Genomic DNA, 20,250 nt, shown 5'->3' with positions numbered 1-20,250 from the left:
TTTATATTTCAATTTTATGGCAGCAGATATGTCAATATATGACCTGCATATAGTTATATGGTTAATGTAGGGCAATGATATGTAGTGGTTGTGGTTTTACTCTCAGATTTCCAAACTTCTGATTCATTTGGGGAACAGATCTAATGGTGTGGCCCTGTTGATTGCTGTTTCTAATTCTTTTGCCCGACCATCATTTAATTCTAATCACATCTATAGCAATGAATCTTGTATGTGTATGATGAAAAATAGAAATGAAATCACAAGATGATGAATGATTTAATTGTGTTAGTATATGATTTGATAATGATTGACCAAAGTTGAAATACAGCCTCTTGCTCTGAGATCGCAACTCTTCTATTACTAAATGCCTAAGACTTCCAACCCAATGCACATTGGTGGAATTTTGATATTTTTGCTGTGCGTGTGATTTTATAACACACCAGCAAATTTCCCAACTCAGAAAATTGACGTGGAATGAAACAGTGTCATTCCACAAAACGAGAAAATGGACATTTTCTAACCCCCAAAGTTATTAGTTATAGGGATTTAAAGTGCAATTTATCCTAAATGTAATGGTTTGAATCACTTCGATGACTCAAATCTTTTAAAACAAGATTTACTGGTCCATGACTTAATATGTTGGACCACGACTCAAGCGCAGAAATATTGGATTCTTGAAAGTGTCACATTCTAGTTATTTATTTGCAATGAATACTTAGTAAGAGTCTATATATATATATCAGGAAAATGAAGAAGAAAACAGCTATATGTATTTCTGGCAAAGAAAATGACAGAACTCTCAATCATATCATTATAAAATCACCGACCATGATTTTCAACTAATATATGAGATAATTGTAATAAGTTGTAAATAACCTCAAACTTATTTACAACTTATATATATGGATCACTGTCCACTAATACTATTTTAACTATCATTCTCATCATCATCTCTCTTATTTTACCAATTTTGTCTTAATTCTCGTGCCATATTTTTACATATAAGAGAAATAATTAATGCAATATTGAATTTCTCATTAATGTTGACAGAATTATAATTTTTTGGTGGAAATATAAATAATTATTCTCAGAATTAAAACAAATAATGAATTTATTATAGGCCGCCAATATATGTGGAAATATATAATGAATAAACCCAAACCATTTTTTAAAACAAAATTACCTTTCATTTCTCTACTTCATCACACATAATAGCATACTTACAAAATAAATTCAAACTTACTCGTCACCAAGAATCTTGAATATATGTTTCGCCGTATATTTTATTATTATATCATTATTAATCGTGCCAGTGCCATGTCGTTGATGTAAGAAGAAATGCAATTTTGTAACATGAGTATGTAATGTAATGTGAAAATAGAAATATAGTGTATATGATTGGATATACCTAGATATAGCTAGAAAGGGTGGCCTCAACGAATATAGTTAATTAAAGCCAAAGGTGTAAGAATTCCATATAGTGGTCCTCGAAAGATGAAAAATGTGACCATATAGTCATAAAATTGGCTAGTTGTATTGGACCATATATGTATTCACACAATTAATTTGAAAGAAGATACCTTATCTTCTTCACCATATGAAAGCGACTAACTAATTAATGCACAATAGATATAATACTCTTATAATTTCTCTTTATTTTCCATGCATCACTTAATTAACTAATTATCTTTATTTTCTATGTACTAATACATTTTACCTTTCACTATACACCACTTTGTTTCTCAATCATAATTTGTAGTATAACTAACTAATTAGCCCTTTTTAATGATGAAGTTTTGTTTTGTTCGAGCAAGATTAGTCATCGAACTAACCTAAACCAATGAAACCAATTTTAATGATGCAACTCCAGCCATTGCCCCAATTTTCTAAATATGTGCAGATGCATAAGAAAAATTACTATAAACGCATTTATGTTTTTCTACATTTGCAATACATAACATCTAGAGCACAATTGTACACTGACAATGTATTGACAAACAAAAAAACACTTTGTCATCTTTTGCCAGCAATTGATAATAAGGACTAATGATAAATCTTGTGACAAAGCAAACCACTACATTATGTACTACATGTGTTACAGTGTTATAAAAAGTTAGTGCCTCAATTAAAGAATAAAGCAAATAAAATTTGGAGTCTAGTTAGTCAGAAATAAAAGAGGCCAAAAGCAAGAGGGCCTAGCAAAATTGAGCCACTCATCCAAAAAATTGATACACAGAGATGCATGTAACTAAGCTTGATGGAAATAACGATACATTCAATGAAATAAATGCTACCAAATTAATTAATTCAAACACAAGCTAGTCATCATACATATACATATTTGCATATATATAGTACTGTTTGTACTTAAAAAAATCTAGTCAATCTACACTTGCATGTGCAGACATTTATTTTTCTTCAACAATATAATAAAAATAGAACATGATTTTTTGAGGCGGTGGGCCCTACTCAATCAAATAACTATATAGGTAGAAAAAAAATATTTGAGAAATTTGAAATTTCATCCACCTTGAGCATCGTTCGGGTGAGACAAGCTGGCTGGAGGTTTCTTTGATGGCTGCTGACTGCTTTGTTGTTGTCTGTACATTTTGTTCAAGATTTCCATGTTTATAGACTGCTGCAACACATTAACACAAAATTTTATTATATGAAAATGGGTGGTTGGAATTATTTATCATATATCAGTTGGAGAAATTCAACAGTGTTAAATGCTTTTGGCCACATGAGTCAATGAAATACTGAAGGAAAAATTAATTTATGTACAGATGGTTCTACACTACTCTTTTCATTGAATTCATATGGCTATATGCCCATCTCATTCAGCAAGTACATGTCACATTAAGTTAAAACTGAATTGATAACAAAATTTAATTAGGGTTTCCTCAATTCTCAATTAGAACTTATTATTAATTTTTTGTTGTGAAATTAAAATTTACTACTATTAGAATATATGGAGAACATAGATGGAGTACATACTTGAGCAAGAAATGTGGTGTATGCTTCGTTGAAATTAGGCATGGGATTGGGGGCACTAGACGCGGCTGCATCAACGTTGGCTTTCAACGATGTTGGAGGAGGAACCATGGAAGGCATGGCGAATGGCGGTGGGGATACGAATTGAGTGGGTGTAGATGCATTCATAAGGGGAGGGAAGGAATGAGGCATGTTTCGAGTCAAATTATTGACATCAAACATGTTCATTCCCATCCCCATGCGTGCTAGCAACGACATCTGAAGTTGTTGCTGCATGCCTAAAGGCATCATCATTTGGGGCATGTTTCTTGCATTGCTCATCATGTGAACTTGTGCTTGAAGTTGCTTCAAGTATTCGATCACCTCATCCAGCATCGAAGCTTTATCCGTCTATATATAAATCAACATTATCAAGATTCATATTTCTTGAAATATGGAGTATAAAATTAATTTGGCAATAAAAATGCACCTTGCTTGCATTGGGCACCAACTTTTGGAGAGCCTTCATCTTCTCGTTGATTCTGTCTCTACGTCTCTGGAATAAGAAATGTCACATAATTAATACTCCTTACTTATAATAAGTAAAAAAAATGAATAAAACAAACATTTAAGTCTATTAGTATAATATATTAGCACATCAAGAAATAAGCAAATGACACTTGAAATTCTTTGATAATTTTAATTAAAAATTCCTGAAAATAACTCATAAATAATGATCTTAGGCAACCACATATATAGGTCACATGAAATTAAATAACGTGTTGGAGAGATTATAATTTATTAATACAAAATGCAACGCAATATATATAATATTCAATTTATATATTACCCTTTCGGAGAGATTATGTATGGCTGCAGCTCGACTTCGCCTCGCCGATGATTGAGAGCGGCAACTTTCCCCTTTGGTCACGCCTTGATTTTCCTGTTACATTTTCACCAATATTAATTAGCCACTACAAATATAATTTCACTCCTTACAAAGAAATAATGATGGTTTATTTTTTCCCCTCTAGCTAATGATTGAAAAGAATGTTGAGATCATTGCCTATTACATCTAATTCATAGTAGTATATATTTTCTTAATCAATAAAGAGGATATTTTCCTGAGTTTGTATTTAATTGCACATATACATTCATGCCAAGTTTGAATGTTGGTGGGAATTAATTGCTTATGTCTGTATTATTCTGACACTCTTTCCTGTCATCACTATCATATCATTGCTTGGATCAGATCTCCTTGTCAAGATCTTGAAGATTAATTAGGAGTATATTTGTTTAACAACTAAATTTAAGAACGTTTTATGTATGCATATTAATTTGTTTGTTTATTGTGGGTTGTGGCTATTAGCTCATGTTCATCGAATGTCTTATCAAGAACAATCAGGCATAAGTTTTGTTATAATTTATTCAAAAAAGTAATCAAAATGTGAAAATCCAAAAACCCTAATTTACGACCTAAGCCTAAAAATTATGAAATTAATCCATAGATGAAAGCAATTACCGAGCAATCTTGATAGAGAGAATCATCATCTTGGTGAATCCTAGGAGTCTTCAAACTCCTTGGAGATTCGAACGAATTCCACGTCATCATCGTCGTATCCGTCTCCCTACAGAAGTTAGCGCTGGCACTGGCGCAAGCGCTCTCCTCCACCGGAAAACCTCTAGTTTCGGATCTCACCCTTTTCCCGGTTTGCGAAGCTGAAGGCTGATGAGCCTGCATGGAGCTCCATTTCCCATCTTGATCCCATGAATATTGGTGGTTTAGTTGTTGTGTGGTTGTAGCTTGGTTGACAATGGATTCTAGGGTATGGTCGCCCCATGACTTTGTTGGATTCAATTCAAGCTCATGTAGCCCGAGTTGCCCATTTTCCCATGTTAGTTCCATCACATCTCTGTCTCTGTTGCACCTGATCGATTAACAAGACATTTGAGTGGATGGTTGCATTCAGATTTTGATTACTTAATAATGACAAACTCTCCATAGTGGATAACTGAAAAACTTTATACAAATGTACTAAAGAGAGAGGAAAAAGAACCTGGAAATGGAACTCATGATGATAAATCATAAGGATTCTTATCAAGAATCAGATATAGGAAGGTAGTGGTATATATATTGCAATGGTAGGGAGAGAGAGAGAAGAGAGGGGAAGGAATATTGGGAATTAGGATAAGAGAGCATATAAGATTTAGCTAGATTGCACGTGAGAGGATCTGTTCCTCTCTTCTCCATCTACCTCTAAATTTGCTTTTCTCCATCTACCTTTGCTCTCTCTCTCCAAATGAATTGGAGCGTTGAAAATTTATCTATTTCACACACACAATAAAATATGTATTTATTTGTAAAATTGATGATTGGTCCCCTGTAGATATGTCCACTTCAAAATGATAGAGATTTCAAAGAAACAGGACATGTGGTGGCAAGGAAAGTTCAACAGGATAAGTTTTTGGAACTGTCAGTCACCACCTCACTACATCTTTAATTTATGTTGTTTTGAAGTTTTATATCATGGCACAGCCACATCTCATCTTGCTAGCTAGATTAATGAGCTGCTTTACATTTTTTGTAATACTATTAAAATCATTTTGAGTTCATAGATTGTAATATTTGACTGATTCAGCGTTTGTTTAACAAATTCAGTCTTGGATTTAATTTGAATTCATACATTTTCCCACCAGATCCATACATCACGTTTCATAATTCTTATTTGAGTGATTTATCGTTTTTTTCTGAATTATTTCATTTTTTTTTATTATACGTGTAATTTTTTATTTTAATTATGTATTATTCAAAACTTTAATAAAATATTGAGTCGCTTGAATAAGTCAAATGATTAGTCAGTGATAAGATTGTGTGTATTTTGGATACGATGTAAGTACTTTTTTTCGGAAGAAAAGGTAGATCCGAACAAAATCGATAAAACGGTAAAAATGCTATTGAATGGATATGGAAATGAATTCCACTTAGGTTGTTGCATATAGGCCCCGTGTAGTAGGTATACAGTACTGGCACATTAGGTTTAGACTCTGTCCTAGTAATAATTTCCCCTAATCAATCAAAATTTGTAATTATATATCATATACCTATACATAAACTATGTGAACAATCATTCTTTGCAGGATGTGGACATTGTGTTTATCCCCTAGCCATTGAAGACTCCAACTTCTCGTTGGGTTCACAAAACTTCAGTCTATTTATGAAAATGATAGACTATATATAAATATTTTCATTCTTTTCCCTTGTTTCGTAGAATGGATAATTTTTTAGGAATATAGGGAAAAAGTTCGGATAGTTCATTTTTCACTTTTACACTCTAGTTCATGATAATGTTATCATGGTGTGATTGGATAATATTTTTCCATGTTTTTTTATTCTAGACAGCATATGATACAAGAAATAGTGATGAAGTTTTTTTATTTTTTATTATAAATTCGCAACGGAAGGTGACCTAACATAAACTCTTTACACACTTATTTATCCCCAAAAATATAGGACATTATTATACACTTATTACTACGTTCCATTTGCCTAAAAACTGTTCATAAAATGTGTGGTAGTACAAATATATTAGGGAAACTGATGTTGATTTGTCATTCAAACATATTCTAGTCCTCTTCTCTGCTATATACAAAACACTCTTTACAAAAAAATTTAAATATATAAATTGTGGAAGGTGTAATGTGTAACGTATCAATGGCATATGGAAGCATGTTATGTATCTAATTAATTATCATAACATTATAATTTAATGGAGTATATAAAACTACGCCATTAAATTATTTTTAACTGAATCATATTCGTTCTTGAAATACTGATCTAGTGTGTGTGTGTGGTGGTGATGATGATGCTGGTGGTTCATGCATCAACTGAGTTGGCATCCTAGCTTGGAACATATAATAAATGAATGAATGGAGTTACATGATTGAAGTGGAATTATAGAAGAGTGTAATTGAAAAGCCCAACTGATTTTCCACCATATTTGTTATGGAGGAATATAGGGAGTTAATTTAGATTGAAAATTTTCGCAAAATTTGTACTAATTAAAAGTTAAATGAAAATCCATGTCATCTTTCAAAAATGATCATAACTTCATATGTTTAGAGCATGGTATATAACTTTTTTTAGAAAAAAAAATACTACTCCCGTGTTATTCTTGATAACTTGGACAACACAATAGAATTGAGTGGTGCTCCAAATTAATTCATGAATATTAACTTGACCTTTTGTGATAGGGCAATATGATTTTTAATTGCCCACATTGTTATGGAATGAAAGTTCAATGATTAACCTAATGTCACATCAACTTCTACATAAAATTGTTTGTTTTCATTTAATGGCTTCTTTATATTCAGTTGGTGTCAGGCACCACATCATATTAATATGTAACAATATCAGCCATGAATTCATGTGTCCTGTAAAATTGATGGATGTGCTCTTCCCAATAAATATCGTTCTCCTTCAAAATTTCAATTAGATAAAGAAATTATCATGATAAAATTAATAGCACGCATTTTCCAAAAAGATTACTCCTATTAGAGCATCTCCAATGGCATTATGTCAGTCATAGGTCAGCCACAATCTAGCTACTCTCTCTCTCTGCCATGTTATCAGCACTAAAATTCCACCTGCCACATCATCATTTTAAGCAAATAGGCTAGCCTAAGGCCAGTCACAGGCTAGCCGCAATAAAAATAATTCAAAAACAACTACATTTACGGAATTAAATTTGCGATAAATTACGGAATTAAATTTACGAGACATATACGGGAAAATTCATTCATTTATTTAAAAAAAAGTACATTCATGTAAAAAATAAATTACATAATCAAGTAAAAAACTATCGCCGTGCAGTCTTCCGTGCCCACAACTATTCAATTATATCCTTTTGGAGTTGAATATGAGCATTCACTTGACGCATGTCTGCATGTGCCTGGAGGTGGCCAGCTTCATCGAGAGGTACCCCACGTCGTACGTTAGCGGTGGCCGTTCCGTGGCTCGGACCGGCTTCATCGTTATTGGCCCAATTAGTCAGTTGTACGCCTTCGACTCGATGATCATGTTGTGCAAGAAAATGCAGGCGTGCCGCTACTGGAGATGGTCTTAGTTACTTTTACTTCTTAAATCTATATATGATATCAATTCTGAAAACAAAAATTGGAGTATGAGATAACCTTTATATATACTACTATCACGTGGGGATTATTTGTGGGAGCAAATAATATGGAGACTATCCTCTTCCTGTTGCTAATTAATTAATCGGCCGACACTTGTAAATATATAATATGAATAGTGTAGGAGAATTTTACATTTATACAAGAAAGCTGATGAGACAGGGGCTGGATTGTCTTGCACAATTCCTCAACATAACAATGTTTAAAGACTTGTTCCTTGTCTGAGGTTTTTGGCCTTGCAGAGGTTGTAACAGCCAATATTATTGTGTTTTCAAGTGTTCCCTTTAGCATATAAACAGTTATGAGTTTTCGAAGAGATCAAACACACCATGTTCTTACTTTTGCACGCGCAACATCTCTCTCTCAAAGCTTTTATAAGAGCATGGTGCTTTTACATGCTATGAGTACATCGTTTTATTTCTAGGGACAATATAGCAATCTAAGAGCACCAGTCAAGCCGATGTAATTCTCTGGTGAAAAGAGGATTTCATTGACTCAATTTACAACTAATTTTGTTTATTTTGTTAATTGTTTGTAATAGCTTAAATGCCACCTAGACTTGATTTTTTCTTACTCGTACTTGTTTTTTGAATAATAGTGGAACATAGGTGAGACAAATGATTCGAACGACCCACATAATTTGTAAAAAGAAGTTGTAGATAAAGAAATGCAACATGAGTAATGTGCATATTCCTTTGCAACTTCATTTTTTTTCATTTATTTTTTCTGTTGGTTCTACTTTGTATTGATACTCACTCCATTATTAAACTTTTCTCCTAAAAGAAAGTTGGTTCCAGCAAGAGCATGGTAGCAAGGTCCCTCGTATCTTTTTATTGGGATTCAACAGAAATCGAGTGAATCTTTGCTTGGTTTGATCCATATATCGATAAGGTAAAGATTTGGATGTAGAAAAGTACTTCCACCCCATCCATACAATTACAAAGAAAGAGTGGTCCTCAATCCAAAGTTTATGTGCATATAATTTTTGATTAAATTCCATATTTATCATCACATAATTGAAGTGTAATATACTATGTTTCCATGTCCCCTTAAATAATTAGTTCTTCCCTAAATTCCATAGTTTTGCATCACCTCATTTATAAGCTGCAGCTCTCTAGATAATAAAGTTCCTTTCAAAATAGGGACACAAAATTTATTAGTAGATGCCAAATCACATTTTCTTTAAACCCATTAGAGATAGTTGTGACTATAAATGATACTCCCTCGTGCCTTATTAAAGATGACCACATTTTTTTTTTTATCTCATTAAATATGTCCACGGTCTAATTTAAAAATAAACTTACTCTTATCTTTTCATTAAAATATTTAATTATATTTTCACTCTACTTTATCATACTCAATATAAATTCTCATGTCATTCAAGAATGTGATCATTTTGAATGAGAGGGCCACTGGACTGGGATATTGGAATCACAAAATAATTTGATGAAACGTCAATTGCATTTTTGCAAGTAATACACAAGCTAGCTTCTGGTCCTGGATTATGAATAGAAATAAACCATTGTTAATACTAATATAGGGATTATGAATAGAAATAAACCATTGTAATTTGTAAATACTAATAAAGAATGATACACATTCTTTATTTAAAACATTATTGAATAATACAATTTCCCTTCCTAATTTTTACTGTTCATATCAGCTCAACAATCCACCTTATATATCCATTTGTGGAAACCATGTAGTCGAAAAAAATTCCAACTCTGTTTTTGGATATAAAATAAAATAAAATCTCTCTTTACAATCAACACTATGAAATACTACTACTAGTCAAATTCAAAGACCCATTAAGTATGGGTAGGCCCATTAAGAAAACCGGCCCAATAAGACCGCCGTTCATATCTCTAAAACCCTAACCCCTTCCAACTTGTATAAATAACCAATCACTCACCGCAATCTAATGCATCCACCTCCGTTGTTTCTGTTCTTCAATTAATTTGTTTTTCTTTTTATTTTTCTGGCGATGATGCTAATTCAAAGGCTTGTTTCTCAAAACATTCGCAGTGGCCGCCTAATGCTTTCGCCTTCGCCAGGCTTGAGAGCATATGCAGCTTTATTCCTTCCTTGGATGTCTGAGCCAATTCCTCTTTTTAATTTTCAAAATTGATTTCAATGCCTAAATTGCAAACCCTTGGTTTTCAATTGGTGGATCAATGGGTCTATCATTAGGCCAAATTGAGCCCTATGTCGTGTATACTCATTCCTGTATATGTGACTCTACCTTTAGCTCCGAATTCGTCCTCTTTTGTACGGGATTTTCGGTGACGAGGTAGATACATTTTTATGCTAGTTTGTGTTTTCATATCTGGTTGTGGCATGACACGAATGATGAAAAAATCAGACGGATTCCCAATGAGATTTCGATCTGTGATCACTACCAGCTACTTCTGACGTGTCTTTGCCGTTTATCTTTCTTGTTTTCTATACTTTTGATTTGAATTTGAAGAAATGTTGTAGCCGGTGATGCATGATTATATTTGCTACTCTTGATGGGATTGAATCCCATCTGATGATTCTTTATCCACCAAGATCTCTGAGGCTTTCACAAATGTCATTTTAATTTCGTTTACTCAAATGCTAGTAGTATGTGGGTCATTGTTTTCTCAAACATTCATCTGAATATCTAATCTAACACAATTGAGATACAGTTAATACACTGACACTAAAATTATTGATGCTCTTTATGATCCCATTATAATCCATGACAATCTTGATTGCAGGTTTTTCTGCTCCTATTGTCACTGATTTGGCTATTACATTTGAATTTTATAAGTATAATTTAAAATTTGGAGTATATAAACATGAAAATATTTTAATTAAAGTAAATTGATATAGCAACAATTTTATATTGAGAGAGATTTTAAAATTTTATTAAAAGATATGGACCTTTCAAGTGATATAATATTTTTTGTCATGTTCTATGATTTTGCTATATCAATTGTAATCTTGATGCTTGACTATTATAATTGCAAAAAGATGAAAAGTTGTAATTTTGTAATATATAAAGTTGTCGGAATGAATAAAAGGCATTTAAAGAATAGTTATGGTAGAAGAAATGGCCATGTTGAAAACCAGAACATCTAATTGTAAAGAGTGTTTGGTCCGTTAGGGATTAATCTTTTATCGATACTGTGTCCTAGCAACTTGGGACATGTAAACCTTGATACGGACCTAACGTTCTAAACCTTCAAAAAGATTCTAACCGGTCACAAAATTTCATGTATGGAATGATTTCATGGTTGAATTTGCTACAAATAATAGGTTGGAACTGAAATTCAACATATTTTAAATTTGATTTAATCTGCAACAAGGGTGAAATGTGGAGTTTTTGAAGCAACTGCTATAGACACCATTTTCAAAGAAGAAGAAAGTACAGAAAGAGGTGAAGTAACTCAAGTTGCAGAATAATTTTCTGTTTTGTTGTACACGGAGTATATACTATACTATACTCTAAAGCAGCAAGGAAAATGCCTAAAATTTTAAAATCATGGAGTAGTACAAAGCAGCAAGCAACGGGATCCTACTTCCCAAGCAAACGCCGAGTGCGCTGATTAGCACCTTTCACTCGGAAAACCAGCTCATCTACATCATCTTCGGTGCGTTCCAATGCTGGGTTTTGCCTGTTTTGAGGTAAAAACAATGAATGTGATCAATCAGTAGATAAAAGAATCTTCGTCGTGTTGAGACAAATATGGGAAAGATGAGGGGTTCATGAGAATAGGAGGGAGCACTGACTTTTCAAGCTCTGATCCCATGTCAATAGCCATATTCTTTAGCTCCCCCAAGATGTTACTTAGATCTACGAGGGCGTCGTCTTGTTTCCCTTTTTCAACCTGTCATAGTTCCGTGTAATTGTAATAAGTTGTGTGTACATGAGCACGACCACGTAGCAGAATGAATAAACTGTAGATATAACGAGATACGCCTAGTTTTACATCTAGTATATATGTATTCCTATATGCAAATCATAAATCTCAACATCAGTGTGTAAAGCGCATGACTGCATATATATATATATATTTCAGTCTCAGCTTTTTTCTATTACAGTAAACTCAAAATATTGCATACCTCAACTTTCTGGAAGGCATCTGTGGGTTCGACTAGTGGTTTACGTGCATTTGATGATCTTTCCTTAGAGGCCGAAGACAAGCCAAGCCTTTCCCTCTGCTCCAAATGATTGCCCTTCCTATGCACCGGATCACCTACAGAAGTTTTAAACCATAAATCACAGCAAAAATTGCTGGGCAAAGGCCTGCAATGTGGCAGCGACTTATTTAAAGCTAAAGACGGCCCTTGGAGGGAGAAAATCGACCAGTTACCTCTACTGATCACAGGGCCTTTTATTGCATGATTCTTCTTCGGCTTCCATGTCTTAGAGAACATGCCCCCAAGACTTCCCAAAAGCTTCTCCCCCTGAATATAAACCATGGTTTGAAACATTAGATACAAAGAAAGAAAAAGATGCAGCGCATCGTCTGGACTGAACAGCATAAACAACACCATATTCACACCTCCCCCCCCCCCCCAACACACCCACACAAAAAAGGTAGAAGGATAGGAATACTTTTGAAATCTTTAGGCATCAAGAGGAAAAATGAAGCAGGTAATGTGAGGCACGAGTTTGTAAGGAAAAAGGAAATGAAAGCTTGTAACCAAAATCTAGCAGGAAGAGATTTCAAGGTAAACATTAGCAGACCAATGGTATTACGAGATAGATTATAAAAAGGTTAAGCCTCTTCAGCAGCAGCAACTCTACCAGCAGATATTAGAGGTAATATTAGATACTCATGTTCTCGTGAAAACTATAAAGCTCGAAAAATCCACAAACACTGTATGAGTTATCACTAGTAATCCCCTCATATATATATAAAACAGAAAAACCCAATAGCCTCTAACTCTCCTGGTCAAAGATAATATGAATCGAATATGTTGATGCATTAACAGATTATGAGCAGAAAACGTGGGGAACATACCCTACTAAGGTCATGCTCTATGTCGGCAGCAGTCGCGTGAGTTCTGGTAATTTGCTCTCCCTGTTGATGCAGCATAACCAAAGTATTGGTGGCTTCTCCTCGCATGTCCTCTGCAATCTTAAGGCAATTGTTGACAGATTTAGTCGTATCTTCAGCCTTATATACTGCATAATTTTCAAGTTCCTCTACAGTCTGGCTCTCTAATCCTCCAGAGTCGCGGAAATCATTCTTGTATTTGTTCCTTGAGGAATTGAAGAAACTCTGAGATGATGAGGTTCCTCTAACATCATCACCATCATCATCAAAGGGGTTTGAATTGAAGTTTGGTGTAACCAGAGCAGGTTCTGATGATGTTCTTGTAGAACCTTTAACGGATTTCAACTCGTCGGTGGATTCGAATGGATTCGTTTTATGATTAGGGAAGTCAGAGGGGTCAGCTGACTTGTGCCTTGAAAGCCTATGCAAGGGAAACTTCTTGTGACCGAACATTTTGATATTTTTATCCTAATTAGGCTAAACTTTGATCAGCGAAAGAATCGAGTGGAGTTTATTAAGGACCTGAAAGCACAAAAAAGAGAAACAAATTGTATGGAATCATATGAGCATGTCTGTTTTTGACAAGTATATCTACAAGCCTACAAGAAAAAAGTAAGCAAAAGCAAGACAGTCCAAAATACATATATGATATAACAGAACATGATATGAAGCAATATAGTAAAAGGTAAAAGCAACATAAATCGAAAATGCTTATAACAGAACATGATATCAAACAAAATAAGAGGGGAAGAGAGAGATCAAACAGCAAAAAGATACTAAACTGAAGAACCATACAAATTCATTGGGATGATATTCTATTTACAAAAATTCAATACCATCACACAATATATTTATGTAATATATATCCAAGAAAACAACCTTCACTTTATTCCATCGACAATTGAACCAATATTATAAGGCAACACTAAAATGCAAATGCCTCAAAATTGTTAAGCAACAAAAGCATGGCTCTTCACCAAACGCAATCCATTGAAGAAAAGTTGATCAATAAAGTTATACCATAACAAAGAAAAGCTCTTAAAATATTTTCCAAGAAAATTTGGAAGTCCACAAAATATTTTCTAGAACAACTCTTTTCTTCTCCTAAGAGTCTAAGAAAAGTCCAAGACTTTGACTAGCCAAAACTCACAAAGAATGAATCCATGTAATTCAACAAACAAGATGCAAAACTTGAAAAACAGAAATGTCACATCATCTCCTTCGGAAACACACACACACATCCATCCAAATTCCAAACTGGTGGAGTAATTAGAACTGGCTCAGAATCTATTTAATTATTGTAAAATATGAGAAACCTGAAGTTCAATTCAGAAATTGTGCAAATTAAGAAAGCTATGGAGTGAGTACCTGAAATTCTAAGAAAATTTGGGGATAATCTTGCGGCAGATTATAAGAAATAGTTCTGGTTCCTGAGAAAGGCGAACAATGTGGAGAGAAAAAATCTTGAGGGGGAGCTAGAGAAAAAAAAAATGAGGATCAATTGTGAAGTGGATTCAGTTCGCAAACACGATCAACACGTATATTTAATGGAAATGGCATGACGAAGCAGAAACTGTCAAGAAATTGCAGCTCGTGGAAATATTCAAAACTCGGTTATGGCTCTTTTTTCTATTCCCAATTTATTTCAAAGAAATCCTTGCCCGCTATTTATTTTCACGTCATTATATTTTGCCAGTTTCAACAAAGGTACCCTTGATTACAAGAAATTTGCATTTTTGAAAGTGTTGAAATATATTTTTGCCCCCTAAATTACTGAAAGATTATAATATAGCATGTAACTTGTATTTTTAATTATTAATGTGGTTGGTGCATTGTATTATCACAATTCAAACCTAACTATAACCGTAAACACCAAACAACAGCTACAAGTGCCTACAACGTTTACTTATGGATGTCTAAGATGGACGTCTTGTGCCTTATTTTATAAAGAAAAGCTAATTGAATTACTTTTATAGTTTTATTTAAATAGTCTAAGAGCATCTGCTGGGGTGCTCTTGACACCGTGCCGTCGGCGTAGCGAGACCCCTGATCGCCGTTGTGCTCTTGCTGACGGTATGGTCGTGCTCGATAGCAAGAGCACTGTCGTGCCGAAGAGCACGCCTACGTGGCGCCTCCTAATTGGGCTCGTTTTTATTCCGTTAATTTTTTCTTTTTTTAAAATTTATAAAAATTCAATATAATCCGGAAAAATGAAAAAAAAAATCGGATTCCCAAAAATATAGCCATTTTAGCATTTTTTTCAATTTTTTTTATTTTTTATTTTTTAAAATATCTCCCAAACTCATCTATAAATATCCACATACATCATCCATTCTTTACATCAAATTATCTCTCATTCATACTTCAATTTTTTTTTATTATGAATTTAGTTATGTAATTTTTAATTTTTAGGATTTTAATTATGTAATTTTTAATTTTTTAGTAATTTGTAATAGTGTTTCGGATATTTTTAATGCATTTTAATATTGTAGAAATATTTTTAATAATTAAAGTATTTAAATTGAATAATAGAATGGTGGGACACTTGAACATGACGATTAGAAAATTAAAAATAAATAAAGGTGAGTTTGGACCTAAATAAATGTGAGTTTGGGCCTATATCCGTACTCTTGGCAGGAGCATGGCCGTGGATACTAGGGGTGGCAAATCGTGCGTGTCGGGTCGTTATCGTGTCGACACAATAACGACACGAACACGATAACAACAAACACGAACACGACCCGTTAAGAAAACCTCAAACACGAACACGAACACGACCCGCTACCCTCAACACGAACACGACACGAACACGACACGAACCCATTAACGACACGAACACGACACGAACCCATTAATGACACGAAAATAAGTATTGAAAAATGAAAATAATAAGAATAATTATATTAAAATATTATGTGTTAATAAGAATAATAATATTAAAATATTATGTGTTAACGGATAACACGAACACGACACGAACCCGACACGAACACGCATTGTTAACGGATAACACGAACCCGACACGAACACGACACGAACACGACACGAAATTTTTGTGTCCTTAATGGGTCGACCCGATAAGGACACGAACACGATAAGCTCTGACCCAAACCCATTAATTTCGTGCCGGTTCGTGTCGTGTTATCGTGTCGTGTCAAAAATTGCCAGCCCTAGTGGATACTCCAAGATTTTGAAAAAATGTATTATATTTGGCTAATTGCCATATGTCATCAAAACGAATTTAATTTATTTTTGAATACACGCTTTATTCAAGCCTAAAAATAGTTATTGTATCTACAAGTATATAAACATGGAATTGTGGAACATCCTTTAGGAAAATATTTTATGTGATGTCAAAAAAGGAAAACAGTAGTATTACTTTATTTTGTTGATTCGTTTTTACTTTTTATTGATTTGTTGGCTTGCAATTGCCACTTGCTTAGGGACAAAAAGGATACTATAACGAAAATTTCGGAAGGGGTTAATATAACATAACTACAAGCAGAAGGATTCAATTGTAAATAAACTAAAATTAGAGCGCGTTGGAGTAATAGTCAGCAGCCATTAGCAAGTCTATGGCAATAAATTACACAAACGAAATTCATTCGCTTCCATGACCAAGACATTGGCTGAGAAACATTTCATTCATGTACAAATACATATGAAAAATAAATCATATAAATCATTTTGCTTTAATAGTTTTCATTCAACCAATATTGCTTCCGAGACTTAGAAAATTGTTCACCAGGTATATACTTTTTAACTTAAAAATTTATGACCAACATTTTAATAAGTCAAAATATTTTTTTTATATATACAGTATTTGAACTCATATTTATAACTCTTTGATCATGATTTCAATATGACTATATGTTAAATTTTAACGTCATGATATGTAACTCTTTTTGTTTTCTAATTAGCAAATTGAAAGAATTCTTAACATAGGATCAAGCGTACAAAATACGATCCAATTCATATCTATTACATACCCCTACTATTAGCACAATAATATATATACATCAATTAAACTTGGTAAATTAAAGCTCTAGAATTTGTAGACTTATTACATTAATTAGGAGGAAGGGAGTCAAAGGTGGCCGGCTTCTAGACTGCAGGCAAGATCAGCAAGTTCTTCAAAATACATAAACATCGAATAAAATAATGTACATTTAATTCTACATACATTTTGGTTGGCATATGGTAAGTTAAACAGGTATACTTGAAAAATAAACCATTAGAAATAGTAATCAAAACTCAAAAGTTGCTAGCCACCAATTACGCAAATGGTATAAAAGAAAACAACCCAATCACCAGCCACGTCCATGGATGATATTTTAAAATAATTTTCTAGTTATGATTATATTTTTAAATCGTTTTGAGTTATTTAATTATAAACCCACTTGTAGAACATAAAAGAACGTTTCCCTAAAATTCTAATGAATCATAATTTTATAAAAAGGTGAAAATTGTACCAGTTTATCAGTGAGAAATGAGAATCAAATCCAAAAAAATACCGATAAGAAATCATTTTTTTTTATCACGAGTATTTCGTTACTTATTGACTTTATCAAAAGCCATGTATCCACATCCAAAATTAACGTGTTAGTCTTGAGCCTCCACCGCGGACAAGTCGCTATATATGTGATCAAACCTTTTGATTATAATTTGGTTTATTATAACTTGTACAAAGATTAGTGGATTAAGTAATTAATTCCTCTTTATATTCTATGTTTATTGTTTTGTTAAGAGCATTGAATTGTGGGTGAATGTGATGTGAATACATACACCTGTTCAATTTCAGTCAAATTAAATGTGGATTAAGTCTGCCTAACTTATTCATGAATTTATACTTTGAAATGTTCTTAACGTACATTTTTATCCATAGTCAATGAAGTGTATATAAACTTAATTACATAAATTTGCGATGTATCTATTAATAGGGACTGATTATGAATGAAAGTGAAATGTGGTGGTTAGTCATGTTACAAGGTAGGTGGCTAAGCAACCACTTCTCTTCAATAGCACAACCTATTTTTTCACTCCTTTTCTCTTCATACCTAAGCTACACCAAAATTAACAATTCAAAAACTAATTCTTTAAATTCTTAATTGAGTTCATGAGATGTATGCTAATCCTAAACTTAGATTCAGTTAGAACCAAATGACTCATAAAATTACACAGGCATGTATGTATGTCCAAACACAAATAGAATTGCAGAAAATGACCAAATGTAACATATTCCATACATGTTAAAACTGTGACAACAACATGTCAACAAGAATTCCATAGGAAAACTGCAATGTAAAATTTGTTTTACTCCACTGGCCTAATCAATAGAATAGATTTTTAAAAAAATCAAAATTATGTAAAGAATTAAGAATTTGTACATTTGTGAGTTGTGTGAGTGAATTCCACGATCATGAAGTGGAGAGTAGGCCGATGCGTGCGGCGCCCCCAATCCACCACGGCTCGAACTCACCACATTCCTCCTCCTCAGTAGGAGCAGGCAAGTTGAGATCAAGAAAGGCTCTGTCGGCCGTCTGATGAGGGGGAGACGCCTTGGCTTGATCCGCGATCAAGTGGGACCTCTTGTGGCCGCCTAGAGCTTGGCCCGATGGGAAAACCTTGAAGCAAACCGGGCACTCGTGCTCTTTGCTTTTCTGGCTATGTGAATCCTCTGTTTCTAGGCTGCTTCTCGGAGCGCAGCAGCCTTTGAACTTCTTGTGACTCGCTCTGTGACCGCCTAATGCTTGGTATGATCGAAAATCCTTCTTGCAGATTGAGCATCTAAACTTGCTGTTGCTGTTTCCCTCTCTTGATGCCTCTCTCTCTCTCCCAAACTGATCATGATGCCTTCTCTTGATCAACTTCTTGGGAGAGTTCACTTCAAACTCATCATATCCAACCTCAGTTTCGTTGTTTAGTGATTCGAGTTTTCTTGTCTTGGTCTCGACTCTCGGAGGCTTGAGCTTCTGCAAGCTTTCTACACCAATACTTTTCGGGTCGAGTTTTGAATTCTTGCCTTCAATGTCTCCCCAGTAGCTCTTGTCCCTTGAGAGGATGATCAAGCTCAAGGCCACCTCCTCTTGCTCGTTGTGTTGATCATCATCGTCGTCGTCATCGTTGATCTCAGTTGTTGTTGTTGCTATGGTGAGGGAAGAGGAAGAATTTGTGATGGATGTGTTGTTGTTGTTGTTGTACCTTGTAGTGATGGTCCTGTCCGATCTCTTCCTCTTGCACGGGGGCGTGGTCCCTGCCTCGTTGTCGGATTGGCTGTCCATGACAAGAACTCCTCCGTTGTTCGGAGAGTGGCATTTCATGTGGCCAAACAAGGCCTTCCATGATGGGAAGGTCTTGCCACATTCCTTGCAAGCCATGGTGAGAGGTGGGAGTTTCTTCTTCAGAGGCCGCATCTCGGGATGATGGCCTTGTGGAGGAGTGTTGTTGATCAGATGGGACCTCATGTGGCCTCCAAGTGATCTCCCACATGGGAAGCTCTTGCTGCAAAACTTGCAGGTGTGCTCTTTCTCCATGGTGAAATTAAAAGGCTGAAGGAGATTGTTTTGATCTTGGAGATCTGATGAGTTAGCTAGGAACTAAGGAGAGGAGAGAGTCTATATTTCTGTTGCTCTTTCTCTCTCTTGATATCTCTAACTATCTATCTTTCTTGTTGCACTTACTAGAAGTGGTAGCAGCTGTAGGGTAGTTGAAACTTGAAGAAAGAATCAAATAGCAAGAAACTTTGTTGCAAATGATGGCCATGAACATCAAGGAAGAAATTGAAATACTACTATAAAATAAAAGAGAGAATAGAAAAAAACCAACTCTTGTATGTGACTTATACTATGTTTGGGAGGAGAAATCCATGCAAAGAAAGCAAAGATGAAAAAGAGGTCATAAAAAGCAAAGGAAAGATAGCAGCACATGTACTCCAACTGAGAATCTTGCACCACCCTAATCCGACCGTCGCGGAGAAAACAATCCAACGGTTGTAAGAAAGGATTAGAACTAAATAAGTTACTACCAAAAAAAAAACTATTCTTTTCTTTGTCTTGAT

The 20,250-nt window shown here is 34.3% G+C and overlaps 3 protein-coding genes and 3 non-coding genes across 9 annotated transcripts; 3 read left to right on the top strand and 3 right to left on the bottom strand.

Moving 5' to 3' along the window:
* Positions 1–2,279: 2,279 nt before the first annotated feature.
* LOC125188451 (transcription factor PIF7-like) lies at positions 2,280–5,288 on the bottom strand. Of its 2 annotated transcripts, none has more exons than XM_048085299.2 (6): positions 5,031–5,288; positions 4,496–4,901; positions 3,824–3,916; positions 3,464–3,529; positions 2,998–3,384; positions 2,280–2,638 (listed from the first exon to the last, which is right to left on the bottom strand). In XM_048085299.2, the coding sequence occupies exons 1-6, from the start codon at positions 5,045–5,047 to the stop codon at positions 2,522–2,524; spliced, it is 1,086 nt and encodes a 361-aa protein (XP_047941256.1). In that variant the 5' UTR covers positions 5,048–5,288; the 3' UTR covers positions 2,280–2,521. The 2 variants fall into 2 exon arrangements, with proteins under 2 accessions (XP_047941256.1, XP_047941257.1); XM_048085300.2 differs by having other exon boundaries at positions 2,280–2,635.
* A 4,854-nt stretch (positions 5,289–10,142) lies between these two features.
* LOC125191478 (small nucleolar RNA SNORD14) lies at positions 10,143–10,264 on the top strand. The gene has a single exon (XR_007171157.1). It is a non-coding gene; the product is annotated as a small nucleolar RNA SNORD14 (small nucleolar RNA).
* A 239-nt stretch (positions 10,265–10,503) lies between these two features.
* Positions 10,504–10,580, top strand: LOC125191420 (small nucleolar RNA R12). The gene has a single exon (XR_007171105.1). It is a non-coding gene; the product is annotated as a small nucleolar RNA R12 (small nucleolar RNA).
* A 59-nt stretch (positions 10,581–10,639) lies between these two features.
* Positions 10,640–10,725, top strand: LOC125191499 (small nucleolar RNA SNORD24). The gene has a single exon (XR_007171173.1). It is a non-coding gene; the product is annotated as a small nucleolar RNA SNORD24 (small nucleolar RNA).
* An 811-nt stretch (positions 10,726–11,536) lies between these two features.
* Positions 11,537–14,804, bottom strand: LOC125188452 (SNAP25 homologous protein SNAP33). 2 transcript variants are annotated; one of them, XM_048085301.2, is made up of 6 exons: positions 14,562–14,804; positions 13,158–13,715; positions 12,504–12,597; positions 12,253–12,386; positions 11,920–12,017; positions 11,537–11,804 (listed from the first exon to the last, which is right to left on the bottom strand). In XM_048085301.2, the coding sequence occupies exons 2-6, from the start codon at positions 13,644–13,646 to the stop codon at positions 11,705–11,707; spliced, it is 915 nt and encodes a 304-aa protein (XP_047941258.1). In that variant the 5' UTR covers positions 13,647–13,715; positions 14,562–14,804; the 3' UTR covers positions 11,537–11,704. The 2 variants fall into 2 exon arrangements, with proteins under 2 accessions (XP_047941258.1, XP_088914823.1); XM_089058697.1 differs by lacking the exon at positions 14,562–14,804 and adding an exon at positions 14,073–14,198.
* Positions 14,805–18,414: 3,610 nt separating this feature from the next.
* On the bottom strand, positions 18,415–20,250 carry LOC125187806 (zinc finger protein ZAT9-like). Of its 2 annotated transcripts, XM_089058356.1 has the most exons (2): positions 19,873–20,250; positions 18,415–19,736 (listed from the first exon to the last, which is right to left on the bottom strand). In XM_089058356.1, exons 1-2 carry the CDS (start codon positions 19,959–19,961, stop codon positions 18,611–18,613), a joined length of 1,215 nt encoding a protein of 404 aa, XP_088914482.1. In that variant the 5' UTR covers positions 19,962–20,250; the 3' UTR covers positions 18,415–18,610. The 2 variants fall into 2 exon arrangements, with proteins under 2 accessions (XP_088914482.1, XP_047940406.1); XM_048084449.2 differs by lacking the exon at positions 19,873–20,250 and having other exon boundaries at positions 18,415–19,856.

This window comes from Salvia hispanica, chromosome 5 (assembly GCF_029641045.1).
Source record: "Salvia hispanica isolate PSC_SH4W2 chromosome 5, Shi_PSC_v1, whole genome shotgun sequence".
Taxonomy (NCBI): domain Eukaryota; kingdom Viridiplantae; phylum Streptophyta; class Magnoliopsida; order Lamiales; family Lamiaceae; genus Salvia; species Salvia hispanica.
This window is presented reverse-complemented; position numbering and strand designations above follow the sequence as displayed.

Coding starts and splice junctions, on each gene's coding strand:
- LOC125188452 (XM_048085301.2), bottom strand. CDS start 13,646: ATGTTCGGTCACAAGAAGTTTCCCTTGCATAGGCTTTCAAGGCACAAG. Junction 12,018..12,252: donor ATGCCTTCCAGAAAGTTGAG/GTATGCAATATT, acceptor GAACTATGACAG/GTTGAAAAAGGGAAACAAGA. Junction 11,805..11,919: donor ATGGGATCAGAGCTTGAAAA/GTCAGTGCTCCC, acceptor ACCTCAAAACAG/GCAAAACCCAGCATTGGAAC.
- LOC125187806 (XM_089058356.1), bottom strand. CDS start 19,961: ATGTTCATGGCCATCATTTGCAACAAAGTTTCTTGCTATTTGATTCTT. Junction 19,737..19,872: donor ACAGCTGCTACCACTTCTAG/TAAGTGCAACAA, acceptor CCTTCAGCCTTT/TAATTTCACCATGGAGAAAG.
- LOC125188451 (XM_048085299.2), bottom strand. Junction 3,917..4,495: donor CTCTCTATCAAGATTGCTCG/GTAATTGCTTTC, acceptor AAAATGTAACAG/GAAAATCAAGGCGTGACCAA. Junction 3,530..3,823: donor TACATAATCTCTCCGAAAGG/GTAATATATAAA, acceptor TTCTTATTCCAG/AGACGTAGAGACAGAATCAA.